Source organism: Bos mutus, chromosome 2, assembly GCF_027580195.1.
Source record: "Bos mutus isolate GX-2022 chromosome 2, NWIPB_WYAK_1.1, whole genome shotgun sequence".
Lineage (NCBI taxonomy): Eukaryota > Metazoa > Chordata > Mammalia > Artiodactyla > Bovidae > Bos > Bos mutus.
In genome coordinates this window covers 50,986,594-51,004,348 of record NC_091618.1, presented here as the reverse complement: position 1 = coordinate 51,004,348, position 17,755 = coordinate 50,986,594, and the positions used below count along the sequence as shown (strand labels likewise).

Sequence of the window (17,755 nt, the reverse complement as noted above, 5' to 3'; positions counted from 1 at the left end):
AAAAATCACGTTTTTTAAAAAAATAAGCATAGAAAGACTGACAAGTTTGAGAAAAACAAATGAGAGAAGTGTGTGTGTATGTGTGTGTGTGTTGGGTAAAACATGTGGAGAACTGAAGACTGCTGCTACTGCTACTGCTAAGTTGCTTCAGTCGTGTCCGACTCTGTGCGACCCCATAGACGGCAGCCCACCAGGCTCTACCGTCCCTGGGATTCTCCAGGCAAGAACACTGGAGTGGGTTGCCATTGCCTTCTCCATTGTGTGAAAGTGAAAAGTGAAAGTAAAGTCGCTCAGTCGCGTCCGACTTGTAGCGACCCCATGGACTGCATCCTACCAGGCTCCTCCATCCATGGGATTTTTCTAGGCAAGAGTACTGGAGTGGCTTGCCATTGCCTTCTCCGAACTGAAGACTACAAAACCACAAATAAGATAGAAGGTTTCAAAATATCTCAAATGGACATGTATAAACTACCAAGTTAAACCTTGAGAATTCGAAGACAAAGTAGTGATTAAATGCTTGCGATCCAGAAAGACAAGCCTGGGTCTGAGCCCTAGCTCCACCACTTGCTAGTGACATAACCTTGGGCAAACTACTTTTCTTTAAAGCACAATTTCTTTTCTGTTAAATAGGGACAGTAATGCCTACATCAAACAAAGGTAAAATGAGATGGTTCATAGAAATTTTTGAACATAGTCTCTGTGACCCCTTAAATGTGACTTACTATTATTACTATTATTATTACTAATAATAGTTTTAACTTCTCAGACATTTTTCTAAAGATCATAATTTTTCTCCCTACAGTCTATACACCAAGCTCAAAAAAATGGAGAACCAGTAAAACTGTACTTCCAGGCTCCTTCTAGCTCTGTATGGCCTAGATTACGTTCTGGCCAATGAGATGTAAACAGAGTGCCACGTGATACTTCTGGACAACCTCCTTACAAGGAGATTTTCACAGGGTGAAGTCTTCCTTCTGTTCTTCATCCATTTAGCTTCCTAAAACAAAGATGTGAACCAAACAGAGCTCCAGCAGCCATACTGAACCTTGAAGAGTCTGGCTTTAGTAAGACTGAGTGGCTAAGCAAAAAACTGTAAGGAGCTAGGCTCTTACAATTTAAGAAACCACCCTAAAACCTACAGACTACCTACCTCTGAACTTCTTCATATGAGAGAATAAAATCTTGCATATTAAACTTTGTACAGGTTTCTGTCACAGGGTAGCCAAACCAAATCCTAACTGATGCACTGTCTCAGCACAGATGAACATATAAGCCAGCCACCACCATTATAAATAAGATTTTTCATTATTTCATAAATAATGATGTCTTATTGTTGTTCACCTTCAATACAGTTGGGTAATGGTTCGAGGTTTAAGTGAAACGTAGGGCTGGGAAAGTATAAAGCTGAGATTTGAATCCATTTTCCTGACTCCAAAGCCCAGTGAGCAGTGCCTCCTTCCCCTCTCATCTTTTCTTATTTCTCTTTTTTTCCCATTCTTTCTTCCTCCTATTTTTCCTTTTGATGTTCTTCTTACTTTCCTCACACCTCACATAGTACTTGAGTTTAGCAAAACCTTTACATATTTATTGAATTAGGCCGACAATAACATTCACTTTCAACACTGACAAGCCCACTACTGATGCTGGACAGCAAACGGTACTTCCTCCGCACAGTCCGCGGACTGCTCCCCTGCTGGAGACAGCGCTGCGGGTGGGGAGAGGTGCTAGTCTGTATTCCACATGGGGCTCCGATTCAGAGAAGACGGAATGTGTGTATTGTTTGCATGAGCTTTTTAAGTCTGCCAGATACTTGGGGGGAAGTCCCTGTGAAGACCTGTATGGAAGCCACGCCTAGTGCACTAGCACTGAGGGCAGCACCAGGAAGCAGCTTCTCTGAGCATGCGCTGTGCTCTCTCTGTTAACTGTGCGACCCTGGACAGTGCTTTGCTACCTCCACTCCAAGGAGATGACTCAAATCCCAACTGAGTTGTGGGAAATGTATTCTACTTTAACATGAAGAGGAAAGCATAAACAAATACCACCCAAAATTTAGGTTGCCATTTCTATTTGTGATGCACAAATCAATTATGTCACAAAAGTAGATCACGTTCCCACAGGATATCCTAAGTAGCTCAAGTCAGTAACAAAGCTGACTGGCTACTTTTCTTTTTCTTTTTTTAATTTAATTTGGGTCACTTTTTATGTCATTATTCTTGAGTGGTCTGCTTTTATTTATGAAATTTTCTACCAGGTATTAATAAATACTGCCTGAGTAAACAGTATGTTGAGAATGCAGACCACATCGAAAAAGCAGTTGTATCCAAAAATGAATCTTTTTCAGATTAGCCACTAGCTAAGCAAATTTTGAAAACATAGAGTCTCTACTGTTAAGTTTCATTAAGGAAATTCACTCAAGCTTCCCCGTGCTGGACCAACTAGAACTAACAATATAATAAAAAACTGAAAGGAATGCAAATATCCAAATTCAAATCTCATTTTAAAAACTTCTACCCTTTCACTGCTTCAGGGCATGGTCAGAGTCAGAAAATATGAGCTGGCTGGAGCCAAGTGGTATTTTAGTGAGGCCAAACAAAATACACTTCTCTCTTTACACAATTCTTTTTTTAAGTTTCTATTATTTTAAGAAAAGAAAAAGCCATCAGTATTTGTGAAGAAATACCAACCTCAGGCTCAACAAATCTAAGTCACAGAAGTTTGAAATTGTTTCCAGTTAACATTTTGCCAAACCAGGAATCCATATTAAAAGACCATGTAAACAAAATAAAACAAAAAGCACTTGTAACTATGCTACAGAAAGACATCAGATCTTCTTTCTTTCCCTAAAAGAACAACAGTTTAAAGATTAGACATGCTACATACTCAATCTGTTCTAACTTCTACTTTATCAACTCTATAAAATATTAAAATGCTAAAAAATGTTAATTGTAATCTAATTTCTATAAAGATTTTAATTTACTCACACATTCTCTCCCTTCCAAAATATAAATCTCCTCTCAGCTCCTGGTCCCCTCTCTAGCATTTCCCCAATTATAAGGAATAAACATGCTATTATTTTCTCTATATTATATCCCAGACAGATCTCTGTTACCAAATGATAGATGAAAAGACCTGAATGATATAGTTTAAGTAAAAAAAAATCATGCTAACATTTTCTACCTTTTGGTTCATTTGAAGGAATGAGTGGTCCTAAATATCTCATGACATCTATATCAATCACAAAAAAGCTAAAGAAAGTTATTTTGTTAAATTGTTAAGATCAGAGAGCTAAAGTTGAGAGAAAAACAGAGACACAAAGGCACTGGGTTAGAGTTCTGGAAACAGCTGATCAGTTAGTAGATGTGGATAAGTAAAACATTCCCCACACTTCATACATAAATGTTAGCTCAAGGCAGGGCAGGGCAGGGGGGAGGCAGATTTTATGTGTTGGGAGTGGTGGTATTTAGGTATTGAGACATATAATACAGGGAAGTCACTGACATGCTGGGGATGGCTTGGACCAGATTCCATGAACTCATGGTGAAATTTCAAGGAATTATGGTAGCTGGTTGACGATGATGCTAGCAGTCTGAAATTGGCTATGGTGAGAGAATTTACACCATGGAAAATGGCAAATGCTACAGATCAGCCCTCTTCCCCACCACCTCTAAGGAGCTGGTTGCTAAGCATTTACCACTACAGAAAACCAAGGATGAAGTTATCCAAATCAGTACATTTTAGGTAATACAGAAGGGCATTACCATGAAATCTGAAGATAGTATACTACATTTTTTATGAAGATCCAATGCTGGTCAGAGGACAACTCTTTAAAAGCAAAAGGCAAAGGCCATCTTCATATTTGAGCAATTCCTTCAAGACTCCATGGTACTAGCATTTTATTCAAAAATACATTCGCAAAACCAAACTCTGCTCTATTCTCTCATTCAGAAAGGTATACAGCCTCAGAAGATTATTCACTTCAGCCTCTTTGTGCATTTGCATGGGTTACTTTTTGGTCTAACAAGTTTGTACCCCTTACAAATAAGCAAGAGATCCTCTAAAAGTGTGCTATATAAAGGTTAATTTCATTTCTACTTGGAATGCTATGTAATTGGAGGTGATTAAACCAGATCACCGGTCCGTCTAGTCAAGGCTATGGTTTTTCCAGTGGTCATGTATGGATGTGAGAGTTGGACTGTTAAGAAAGCTGAGCACTGAAGAATTGATGCTTTTGAACTGTGGTACTGGAGAAGACTCTTGAGAGTCCTTGGACTGCAAGGAGATCCAACCAGTCCATTCTAAAGGAGATTGGTCCTGGGTGTTCATTGGAAGGACTGATGCTAAAGCTGAAACTCCAATACTTTGGCCACCTCATGTGAAGAGTTGACTCATTGGAAAAGATTCTGATGCTGGGAGGGATTGGGGGCAGGAGGAGAAGGGGATGACAGAGGATGAGATGGCTGGATGGCATCACCGACTCGATGGACATGAGTTTGGGTGAACGCCGGGAGTTGGTGATGGACAGGGAGGCCTGGCGTGCTGCGATTCATGGGGTCGCAAAGAGTCGGACACGACTGAGTGACTGAACTGACTGATTGACTGAAACCAGATCACCACCACAAAGTTATTAGTTGTTTCAAAGTACTTAAAGGGATGCACCACAAAAATAAGAAATACAGTGCTCTAATAGACAAAAAAAGAAAAAAAAAAACAGTTTTCTAAGTGTAGAACTTACTGAACTAAAAGACTTTTGGGATTCACTTGAAACCTCCAAATATTAAGTTGCATTATACTCATTAAGATGAACCTGACCTAATAAACTGTGGCCATGAGCTTCATATAGGATTAAAACCAAAGTCTATGTCATCACTTGGGCAACTTCTCCAGCCACATAGAGAGTATGGTAAAATGAGAATCCTCAAGCAGGCTAGGACTGTGGTAACTTTCATGGTACAAATATCTTCTCTCTTCTAAAAATCTATCCTAACCAAAACTGCTACTTGTCATGGTTATTCTACTTGCCAAGTTGAATATTCAGACCATGCTGATACTCAACTCCCCAATCTGACATCCAAAGTCACAATGTCCTAGAGTTACAAAGCTTGGCTTTACAAAGCTTTGGGATAGGACACTTCACATTAAATAAGCAGATGGTTACCATTTTACATTTTTCTTTAAAGAACCCATAACATTTATATCACTTTTTTTAAAGTCCACAGTTTCTTAGCATTTCAATTTAGGCTCAAGTAGAATAATCTGGGGAAAGCACCTGTGAGAGTGCCCCACAGTACTCTACTGTTTGACAGTTCAAAACAAAAAGCAGGAAAAAAGGGTTATTCCATGTTTGCCATCTGAAAGGGGAGACAAAAAATAAATAACGTTTTTTCCAAAAACTAAACCAAACAATAAGTTCACTATATAAACTTAGGAAATATCAAGCTTTGTCATAACTTTCTAACCATCCATGTCTTTTGTATCATTCTCTCTGTCCTCCTTAACTCTCTGCAACAGTGCTTCGACAGATTTCACTCCACTGATACTGATCTGTGATGGTTAATTTCATGTGTTAACTGGGCCAGTGAGTGCCAAACAATATTCTGGATGTGTCTGTTGGTGTTTCTGGAAGACATATCTTTCAATCAGTAGCCTGAGTTAAACAGATGGCCCTCCCCATTGTGGGTGAAAGTGAAAGTGTTAGTCTCTGCGACCCTATGGAATGTAGCCCTCCAGGCTCCTCTGTTCATGGGATTCTCCAGGCAAGAATATTGGAGTGGGTTGCCATGCCCTCCTTCAAGGGATCTTCCCGACCCAGGGATCAAACCCAGGTCTCCTGCGTTGCAGGCAAATTCTTTACCATTTGAGCTACCTGGGAAGCCCTCCAATGTGGATGGGCCTCATAAAATCATTGAAGGTCAAAAGTCTGAGTAAGAGGGACCTGCTCTGGCCTGACTGAGTAGGAACATTGGCGTTTTCTTGAGTCTTGAGTCGTGAGCCTGCTGGGTTTTGTATTGGATCTTATACCATCAGCTCTTGTGTGTGTGTGTGTGTGCGTGCACACTTGTATGTAATACAGGGTTTCTCAATATTTTCCCATTACTTCTTCAAAGGAATAAAACATACCCACTCAGGATGTGTTCTTTTTTCCACTTCTTTACATTAGGTGTTTTCCTTCCTTTCCCATGCCCTGTTTTCTCTCCCCCACAGTCTAATTTTATAAAAATCCTACTTATCATTTAGGGTTCAGTTCAAATCCAATCTTCACTATGAAACCTCTCCATGTATTCCATTCCAGGAATGTCATTCTGCATCTATGCTAGTGCATGATGCCTATTCTGTGTTTTCATAATACAAATCAGAGGCACTAAAGTAGAACAGTCTTGGGGAGGGTGCCTAGTGGTTTTACACTGGAAGGGCATGATTCTGTGCAAATAAATGCATGGATCTGATTTCAGTTCTGGTTCTAAGAAGAAAGCTACTTCTCTTGTGAAGGATGTTTCTAAAATGCTATCTTCATGATCATAGCTTATAGAGTACATAACCACCACAGAAGACCAGTAATCTAGCAAGAGACAAATCTAGCAGAGAGACCACAATAACACAGGACTCATAGTAGAGAAACTGATAATGCTCCGGGTCATTGTACAGGTTTCAGACAGAAGCAAACACTTGAGGGCAGACTACCCTGCACTGGTCAAGAACAATATGGACAAAAGGAACAAGAACAGTAAAGTGACCCCTATTGTGACAAAACCATTTTGTTGGGCCACCTTGGTTAAGGGAGATCAGCAGGCTGCTAAGAGGGGGCATGGGACACTACACTAATTCTACACTGCATCTTTGATAGGTCACTGCGTATTTCCCATCAGAGTAAGGATTCAACCATCAATAACAAATCTTTATCATTTTCATAAAAGTCTAAATTGAAACTGTTTAGTTATTGTTCTAGATAGATTCTTGCTTCTACCTAATCATTCAAATCAAGATTTTAGTGAGCTGGGTAGGAATAACCAGATGAGTAGCATTCCTGACTTAGAGTGCCACGTGGGCCATTTTATTCTGTAGATGTCTGCATAATCCATATTTTTTCCCCCAAACTAAGTAATAAAACTCTAGAGATTTGTCATTGTACTGCTTTTATTTTCTACACTGTAAGTAGTAAGTCAATTACTGAGTAAATTGTGTTAATTATCACCCTAATTGTTTTTCTTCCATTAGATATCCCATGATTATCTAACTGGATGCCAACCACGGCCCCAGAAGCTGGACAGGACAGGTTACTAACTCTCACTTTAGAGAAAACTGAGGTTTGTAGAAGTTAGACTAGACAATGATAGATCCAGGAATCCTGACCCACTGCAGCATAATTTCTTCAAATTCTTCAAATTAACAATGGGAAGGAAGAAAATAAAGGAGTGAAGAAGGGAGGGAGGAAGAAAAGAAAAAAGAAAGGAGGAAAGAATAAAAGTGAGGAAGAAAGAATGAACACTACTATGTAAAGTAACATTTGGTTTTCCTTATTAAAACTCATAATCGTCTACAGATATATTATCCCCATGAGCACATACTAATGATCAAACCCAGCCAAGAATCAGAAGCAAATGCTTCTGATTTTAACCAAGTCACATTTTAATACTACTGATGCATATTTCTTGCATAAATATAAAAAGTTTATATCAACACTGTAACCCAGATCCCAAATTACTCTTTTTTTCCACAGCCCTGAGAGTGTACAAAAGTTTAAGAATTATTACAATAGAAGAAAGAAGAGATTTTCTTTCTATACTGGCCTACTTTCTTTGCTTAAATGTTTTGTTTCAAATAAGACAAGTCAAAATGTGTCCTGTATGTTAGTTGAAAATCCTAGACTTTTAGGTTCAACAAATTTGTATACACAGATGTTAATCACAGTCTCATGAGGACTATCCTGCATAAAATAAAACTTGGATTAATTGCTAGGATAAAAACAACTGAGAATATCAAGGAGTGAAACAAAATACTAATTAAAACAGTGTGGAATTGTGAACAAGATACCTTTCCAAATGTAATTAAAAGTAGAACTATATCATCTAATCCTTAAGACTAAAGAATCAAAGATCTATAAAATCTAGGAGCTGAAAAGGGAAACTTAGTCTTCCTCTAATTTAACCTACTGCTTTTTAAAAATAGTTTTATTGAGACATAACTCAGATACTATACAATTCACCCATTTGAACAGTACAATCCACTGTTTTTAGTATATACATAGGATTGTGCAACCATCACCATAATATAATTTTAAAACATTCTCTCCACCAAGAGAAATCCCACACCTATTAGGTTGAATTAGAGGAAGACTAGGCTTCCCTTTTTAGTTCCTAGATCTACGGTATTTAAGCATGAAGTCGTGAATGTTTCTGGTGGGGTGTCATCCGGTAAAATACCTATAATCTAATCAAAACCTATTTGTATGACTCAGCCTTGAAGGATACCAGTAATCCCAACACCTGGACTGGAACTCTTCTTCCCTGGAATGATAAAGTATATCTCATTTTCAAAGACAATCCCTCCCAATAGAGTACAGTAGTTAAGAGGCATGCTCCTAAAGTTAGAATCCTGAATTCCTCACTTGCTTACTGATATACACATTAGAAGAACCTGACTGTTGATGCAGGAGACATAAGAGATGCAGATTCAATCCCTGGGTCAGGAAGGTACCTTGGAGGAGGACATGGCAACCCATTCCAGTATTCTTGCCCGCAAAATCCCATGGACAGAGGTGCCTGGTGGGCTACGGTCCGTAGGATCGCAAAGAGTCAGACACAACTGAAGTGGCTTAGCAGACACGTGCACGCATGCAAATTTCAATAAAATGTGAACAATAATGATATACCCACCTCATAAACTGCCATGAGGTCAAAATAAAATAATCCATGAACAAATACCAAGTGAAGTGCCTGGCACATGGATTGAGCCCAATAAATGTAGGTGTCATCACTGTCATCACCATCATTATCATCTTACCCAGAGGGCCTGATAGTCCGTTCTTACTCTTTAATTCATAGTCAATGTTAAAAGAATATTTTACTTCTCTTCTTTCATGTAAGTCAAGGACATTTTTCACCCTAGAACTCCACCAAAAAGCATACCAGATCCAGAATTTTGTGAAATCTCAGCCAACTTAAACCCTTGGCCTTAAGTAATTAGAAGAAAAGTCTCTTCCAAATTGGAGACAGCTAAACTGTAGTACAAGCATAATCACTACCCTGTTCAAACATGTAATGTGAAAAATCCAAGACAGCACACGGAATAAGAGAGGTCAAACCAGGCAAATCCTAGGAGCTACTTCCAGTGAGTGCACAGAAGGAGGAGCGAGTGGCAATGGGGAGAGAGCCTGGAAGCTTTCTTGTTTGTCCAAAGCAGAGATCACTGAAAAACCAGGAATCTACAGATGACAAATTTCATTCATTCATCAAACCTGTTTTGAGAACCTTCTATATGAATGGCACTGGGGTTGAAGAGGGAGTAATTAAAAAAAATAAACAGAAGCACTCTTAAGGAGGGGATCATCTGCTTGGGAAGACAAAACAAGTTAACAGCAACACCATGAGACACACAGGTATAGGCATCATGAAACAGTGCAAGGGGGACTATGGGGACTCACTTATGCCTAGAGAGCCAAGAGCAATCCACCCACTCTGCTGCCCTTCGATGGTGTGTATGAAAGCCCCCACCCTCTCAACCATGGTAGGAGACCATACCACAGGCTCCCAGAGCACTGTTTACTGCCTTCACTATAAGAGCTAGAAGATGTGTATTCCCCTCCTCCCTGGTGAGAGGCAGGGTGACAGCACAGACTCTGGATCTGGATGGACTAAGTCAAATCCAATTCTACCACACATAATTACAGGACCTTGGTCAGCTCACTTAGCCATGCTGTGCTTTAATTTCCTCTTCTAAAAAAATATGGATTAAAAATAGCAGTTACGAACAAGGTTGCTTTGAGAATGGAAGGAATTAATCTAAATGTATAGCCACATCTAGCACATATCTAGTAGTACACACTACATAATACTACACTGTGAGCTTGTACCACAGTTATCACAGTGGCTTGCGTATAGCAGGCATTCGGAAGTGTGGTGAATGGCAAAACTGATGAAAACAAAAGGAAGATGTTGCACTTGAGAAAAGAAGATGGAACCAAATTTCATAGGCCTGAGCAGCTAAATTTGACAACATTTCTCATAAGAACCACGTCTTTTCATGCAGGTGAGGATCTGGTCATCCTATTTCATGTCAATTCTAGAAATTAGTCATCACTCTGGGGAAAAAACTCATAGTATTTAATAGCTTCTGATGCTATATTAAATGGGAAAAAAAGTTTACTCCCTTTAAACATTCTAGAGGTAAAGCAATACATCAAAAAGGGGCAGTTAAAATTTCAGACTAGTAGAAAACCTGTTAACGGCGAAGGATGGGAGCTATTGATTTTTAAAGTACAGCCACGGCAAGAGCCTCTCCCAAATGTTCTTTCAAGCTATTTTTGTTTATGAGAAGTCAGTCATTTGTAAAGAAAGGATGATGGGAAGCACAGGGAGATATACCTGCTTTCATTAAGGTATCCAGCTTAGCTAAAAATCTTACTAAAGTCTAAATGCACAAAGCAGAGGAATCAGGCTAAAGTGATCCTCTTTCAGGCCTGTCTGGTAATTCATTCTGTCCACAAGGCCAGGGGTCCTTCCACATATTTCATGCCACACGTCATTCAAAAGGAAAGTCACCAGCAACCTGTGAGGTCAGCTATCTCCCAACTCACATTCAATGCTCTTAACAATGCTTACAACTTTAGGCTGAAACCCCACATGAGTCCAAACTCTCAGGAAAGAGGATAGATGGTTATGTTACCCACACAGTCGAGATGTTTACCTCTGTTTAACCATCGAAACTTTTATAAAAGCTATGAGACAGAACTTGTTCTTAAGAATACATCATAACTCATCTTAAATAGTATTCTAAGTTCAACTTAAACTCTTCTCAAGGTTCAGGTGTTATTAATAAGAGGCTCTCTCTTGAAGCATGTCTGGCAAGTTATGACTGGCAAGAGAGGAACCTTCCCTTCCAGGTCTGCATGATAAGTTCCCGATTCCCTTCAGCTAAGGATACAAAATGACTTAACATGTTAAGTCTCTGCACAGAGCAGAAATACATGCAGCATTATCTCAGCTTGGGTTTTTCCCTGGACCTGTGGTTTTCTATGGGGTCGCCGAGGGTCGGACACGACAGAGTGACTTCACTTTCACTTTTCACTTTCACGCATTGGAGAAGGAAATGGCAACCCATTCCAGTGTTCTTGCCTGGAGAATCCCAGGGTTGGGGGAGCCTGGTGGGCTGTCGTCTATGGGGTCACACAGAGTCGGACACGACTGAAGCGACTTAGCAGCAGCAGCAGTGGTCTTCTAACGAGTATAGATCCCCATGACATCAGGAAAAAAAACTGTCAGAGTTGAGAACAGAGCTGATTCTTGGTCTGCTAATGCTCTTTTACATGCAGGCATAATACCATCAGTATTTTCCATCACCCTTTCTTGGACTACCTGCGCATTTCCATTTAGTAGAATGTTTACAAACACTCGGCACCAGCAAAGTGACATCCTCCTTGGGAAAGAGAGAGCACAGGAACTGCCAAGTGTCCCTGCAGGCTCCCCATGTCCTGGAAAGGCTTCCCTGCCATCCCACCTAACTCTGATATACCACTATTCCACCTGTGGTTTAGGGACCTAATCACAAATCCATTCTCTTTCATCTATTCTGAACTTCATGCTTACCACTTCTAATCTTCTCTGGGCTGAGAATTAGAGGTTTAGTAAAAATTTTACAAAACTCAGGTCAGTAGTTTCAATGAAAGTCTGAGGGTTCCTCCCATGCATTAAAATCTATCCATGCAATTTGTAATATCAATTTTGACTGCTGCTAAGTTCTCAGGTAAGATTGCTAGAAGCTGAGTTCAGGATGAGCAAGATACACTGTGGTATTTTTGCTAGAGGGTACTTTAGGGAAGAATGGAATGCACTGAGTACTTTCCACATTCCACTCACCTGAATGCTCTTCCCTGGGATGGTTTATTTCTCACTTCATTTACATCTGCATACATGCAGAGCTTAATTTGTGAGTCCTTCCCCAGACACCCTCTATAAAATAACTCTCCACTCCTGCCTTTTCCTAGACCCCATATCCTGCTTTCCTCTAAATCAAAACTTTAATCAGCTCTTAGCATGCGTGGTATTTACTTGTCCATTGGCCATCTCTTTCCATCAGAAAGACAGTTCTATGGAGTTGTTGGCTGCTCTGTTTTGCACAGGTGTTCAATAAATATTTGTTGAATGAAAAAGTCAAGTACAGTTATTATAAATTTTTGTCAATCCTCCCCACACTTACAAGTCACGTATTTCAAGTATTTTTACAGACAGGAAAAGTGTTGGTTGGTTTCTCAATACTTGGAGAGCATACTATGGTGGTTAGGAGCAAGGACCCTTGAACCAGACTGCATGGGTTAGAGCCCAGCTCAGACATTGCCCATCTCTAGTCCCTGGGCAAGTCATTGAACCATTCTGCACCTGAACTCTGCATATGTAAATAGCAATAATAACAAAAGTATTGTCTTACAGAGTTATTGTGGAGAGCTTAAACATAAAGAACTTAAACAGTTCATGGCTCCTAGTACACGCCGAACAAGAGTTAAATAAACAAAATCTTGGCTGAGAAACACCTTAATAAGAATTACTAACTTTCTCACTTTGATTTCTTACTCATAAGACAACCTCCTGATAGTAACCCGGCTTTCTGATTCATTTGTCTAAAAAGGAAGTGCAGATGTGGTTACCTGGACTGTGCGAGAGTTACATATTTCTCATCATAAATTAATCAATCTTTGAATCTTGTTTAATGTGCTAACAAAATCAGGGTTTTGAACCAACAAGACTAAGGCCCAAACCCGGATAGTGTCAAGACACACCTTGTGTTGTTGCTTAGCAACCTCCTAGCCACCTTCTCCAAACAATGCCACAACTTGTATTCAACTATCCACAACACAGCTAGGAGAGGGAAGTATCATTGCCTAAGAAACCTCTTCTCTAATCAGTAGAAAATGGTGAGATTACAGTTCAAAGAATGTCCATGCAAAGTGGGTGTTTTGCCCAGCAAGTGCCCTGACTCCCATACACTGTATATACCACTTCAAAAGAGGGTAGCAACTGCTGATGGTAACAAACAACCTGCTTGTCCAGGTTTCCTTTGAACCAGGAGATGGAATTTTTCCCCTCACAAAGGACTTTCAGCCCTCATTTGATGGGTAGAGCCAAGTGCCAAAGTCACAAGATCACACAGTCATGCGGCGGCTTCCCCACGGCCACTCCTACAAGTTACCTTGCCCTGATGATCGTGTTTCATTTCCCAGCCCCTTGGCAGCTCCAGTTGTTTGTTTGCAAACATGTTGAGGAATCCCACGAGGTCCCGGTTATGCTGGTAGCGTTCAAAGTGGTGGGTGTCCCGCCGGACTTTGGTGATCATGTGCTTCAAACATGTGTTGTTTGTAAACATGCGGTAGGCACTCTGGAGAGAAGGATGGGAAAGCCACGTTAATCTGCTTTGTGACATGCGAAAGCAACACATAAACTCCCATGGACATATTTAATCTTCAGATGGTATACCAGATTCACTGGAACTCTAGACCCACACAGGAGACAAAGCAAAATAATTTTGCTTAAAGTAAAATAGACTACAGAAAGTCAAGGAGTCTTCACTAATGAATCTAGTTTTCTAAGGAACAGTAACGCTGTGGAGTTTCATTCTACAGGAGATGTAAGACCTTAAAGTTGGTTTTAGGCAAACCCCATACAGTCAAAATTACACCATTCAGGAAACAAATATACCACCTCACAGAGAGCCCCATTATAACCAGCATTTCCTCCATCACAAAATCTCTGGCTCTTTGGGTGCATGCCAATGAAACAGGTGGCATATAGTTAGGAGCCAAGTTGTATAGAAAAATGGCCATAAATCTGAATACTAGAAGTACATGCAATAGGCTGAGTAGTTCCCACTGAGAATCATATTCAACTGAGACCACAGTAGATTAGAGTTTTTCATCTTGTGCTTAAAAGCATAATCTCAGTAAATAGAATAGCAAGCAGAATTACCTAGACTGTATATCTTAGTATTTTTTTATCTTTTTTTCTTTTCTATTTTTCCTGTACACACACACACGCACATACTCATACACACACTCTGGTAGGCTAAATTTACATGATTGAATATACATTTAATAAAACCCCATTATACCAGAACACATAAAAAAGTGATTGTTCTGTAAAATGTCATCAGTGTCATCTTCTGATACTTAAAGAAGAGTCCAGAAAAAAAAAAAAAAAGACCATAAGCCATGGGCTGTCCTTATGAGTCAGTCAACACATATTCAACACAGTACCATGTGCCAAGCAGTAGAAAAGGAGTAACTGTATAGGCTATTTCCTTGAAGGAGTGTGATATTCATGAAACTGACCCACCATGAAGGATCTCTCCCGGAACGCTATTCTCCTCAGGTAGATTTAAAGGGCTTTGGATTCCCCCTACCTTTAGTATCCCAGGGATATCAGACTGAGTGTGGAGGACTACAGGCTTTACTTTATGAGTTCTGTTATTTATTTTCTTTTAGACAGACCAAGGTAAACCCGAAAGAAATCAGAATCTCTGGAAATAACTTCACCTTAATAAACATTTACTGCGCTGGTTATTGAGAATAAAAGATGAATAAGCAAGGACAGTCAACAATGTTCCTGTCTTTCCAGAGACTCTCAGAATGTGTCACGTCTAGGTCAGACAATTCATTGCTGACGGGAGTGCCTTCAAGAGCTTTCTTTCCTTTGGCATGGTGAGCACAGCAACTGGCCATGTCTGAAATGGTGGCTGCTCTCAGTTTGGGTTCCTGGGTTTCTGAAGGACTCCAGGGATCAGAGAACCCTGACAACTCAATTTGGAATGAGAAACAGCCCTCTGTTAGCTTAAGCCACTGAGACGTGTTGGTCACCATGACTGATGTATAACTCACACTACACAAAGTAACTTTTCTACAGTTATTCTGATTGATTTGCTATCATTAACCTTTTGCTTTGTATAGAAATTATTTTTCCCCTATAAAAATGGAAGGCAGGAAGGTCAGACACATTAAACTCTACTCAAATACTAGTGTACTAGTTTCTCAGTACACCTGAGTAGCAAGTATTTGAGATCACATTTCAACCTGATAGTCTAAATGAGAGGAGGTTTGACGGCTGTGAGAAATTATGAGGTTCAGAGCACAGAGCACTGCCAGAGCAGGCAGGCCCACGCAGGGGCTCTGGGCAATTAGAGCATGAGAGAATAAGAAAGTGATACCATGAAAGCAGAGAAGGAGACTAATAAAATAAGTTGGAGGCTGTCAGAGACTAACATTAGCTAACTAATAGTTTAGCCTGTGGCTGACCCTGCTTTGGAGTCTTATGCACAATCAACAAGGCATCTGTTTTCTGTATTTGGCTGCATGTTGCTGATTTATTTTCACACAAGCCATTGCAAGCATAGAGGCGGAGATAACACTAGCCTCTGTGACGGCGACAGTAATGAACTTTCAAGTCATGCTCTCTAATAAGTCTCTTTGGGAACAAATTATTGTGGGATAATTCTGTCAGATAAATCATTTCTAAACAGGTGTATTCTCTTGTCACCCTCCCTTAACCCTCCCCCGGCCCATTAAAATAAGTAAATAGGCCACATCCTGATTCTTTATCTGGGGCACCAGAAAGGCTCCTCACTCAGCTAAAGAAAAGCAGTAGAACTGCATTACGGCAAGTAGTAGTAATTAGGTGAAGGAACCCATCCCAGCCTCGGGCAGGAAGCAATCCCCTGGGGTTGGACAGCTCTTTCAGCACAGGAGTCTTAAGGCTGGTCTTAGAATTAATTACGTCCTTTCATCTTCCCCCTCTCCACTCAGTGAGACGTGTAATATAGTGCCAAGTTCAACTGATCTTTGCAAAAAGCATCTACCATAAGAAAGATTCCTCTCATCAGTATCTAGCAAACAACCTTGAGAATCACCGCTTTTTCAACTCTGAATAATATGCACATGATTATTAAGGTCTATATAAAACATATAAGGCAAACAGGAACATCCCTCTAGACTCTGGCTGCATGTTTATAAAGAAATTACATATATATTTACTCACATATATACGTTTACTTATGTATGTTTATATATGTGTATGTGTAACATATTTACACATGTCTGTATTTATATATAGGCTTCCCTGGTGGCTCAGTAGGTAAAGAATCTGCCTGCAATCCGGGAGACCTGGGTTCAGTCCCTGGGTTGGGAAGATCCCCTGGAGGAGGGCATGGCAACCCACTCCAGTATTCTTGCATAGAGAATCCCCATAGACAAAGGAGCGTATCAGGCTGCAGTCCATGGGGTCACAAAGAGTTGAACATGACTGATCAACCAAGAACACATACATATGCTTATATACATATCCATCTATTCTATTTTTGAATATATATTTTATGTTTATTCAATATATATAGTATTGTTTTAAAATGTACATTATATATATGTATATACATATATATGACCAGAAGTATACTTATTCAGAAAAGATATTTATACTCCAGTTTATACAGAACTATGCTGAGGTTTCTAATCACAGCTCATGGATAGAGACAAAGAAAGTCATTTAATCTCTGCCTCAATTTGCTCAGCTCAATGATGGGATAATAGTAACTGCCCTGATTTCTTCATAGGCATGTGGGATTCAAATCCAGTGGAACAATGGGTATAAAAGTACATTGAAGAGGTAAAAATCACTGTAAAACCATAGAGTTGAACTAAGTACAAGAATATATAAGGGATTATGCCTACCACCACTGTGTTCTAACAGATCAATGATAGTAGTAAAACTGTTTTCTACTTTCAGTCTTTGAAGATCTTGGGCAAGCATTCCACCTTCTATTAAGGGAAGAAGGGTCTCATAACCTCTTATTAATTATGTGCTAAGTTAAGAGAAGTTGCTCAGTAGTGTCCGACTCTCTGCGACCCCATGGACTGCAGCCTACCAGGCTCCTCCGTCCACGGGATTTTCCAGGCAAAAGTACTGGAGTGGGTTGCCATTTCCTTCTCCAGGGGATCTTTCCAACCTTGGGATTGAACCCAGGTCTCCCGCACTGCAGGCAGACACTTTACCATCGAAGCCACCAGGGAAGCCCTGTTCTAAACACTGAGGATACAGAGACAAACACAACCCAATCACTGAAAAGAACCGAGAGGGAAAATTACAGGGGAAGGTGGAAGACAGGTGTTCAATGGAGGCAGAAAGTAGTTTGGAAAACAGAGGTCACAGTTGCAATGAAAATGCTGAAATACAGTGATAAAACTAGCAGAGCTAAGAATTAGAGGGGTTCAAACGGCTTCCCTTGTAGCTCAGTAGGTAAGGAATCTGCCTGCAGTGCAGGAGACCTGGGTTCGATCCCTGAGTTGGGAAGATCCCCTGGAGAAGGAAATGGCAAGCCGCTCCAGTATCCTTGCCTGAAAAATCTCATGGACAGAGGAGCCTGGTGGGCTGCAGTCCATGGGGTCGCAAAGAGTCAGGCATGACTGAGTGACTAACACTAACTAACTAAAAAGCTCAGAAACACTAAACAGGTAGGATTAGGTAGAAAGAGCCTTGTCTTCATGGAAGCTGACAGGACAAACCTGTGT

At 40.2% G+C, this 17,755-nt stretch overlaps 1 protein-coding gene across 2 annotated transcripts in view; it reads right to left on the bottom strand.

Annotated features, from left to right (window-relative positions):
* HECW2 (HECT, C2 and WW domain containing E3 ubiquitin protein ligase 2) overlaps positions 1-17,755 on the bottom strand; it is a 432,558-nt gene that overhangs the window by 85,588 nt on the left and 329,215 nt on the right. For both annotated transcript variants that reach the window (XM_070388859.1, XM_070388865.1), the window contains one exon: positions 13,396-13,581. In XM_070388859.1, coding sequence (XP_070244960.1) covers positions 13,396-13,581 — 186 coding nt within the window. The remainder of the gene's footprint in view (positions 1-13,395; positions 13,582-17,755) is intronic.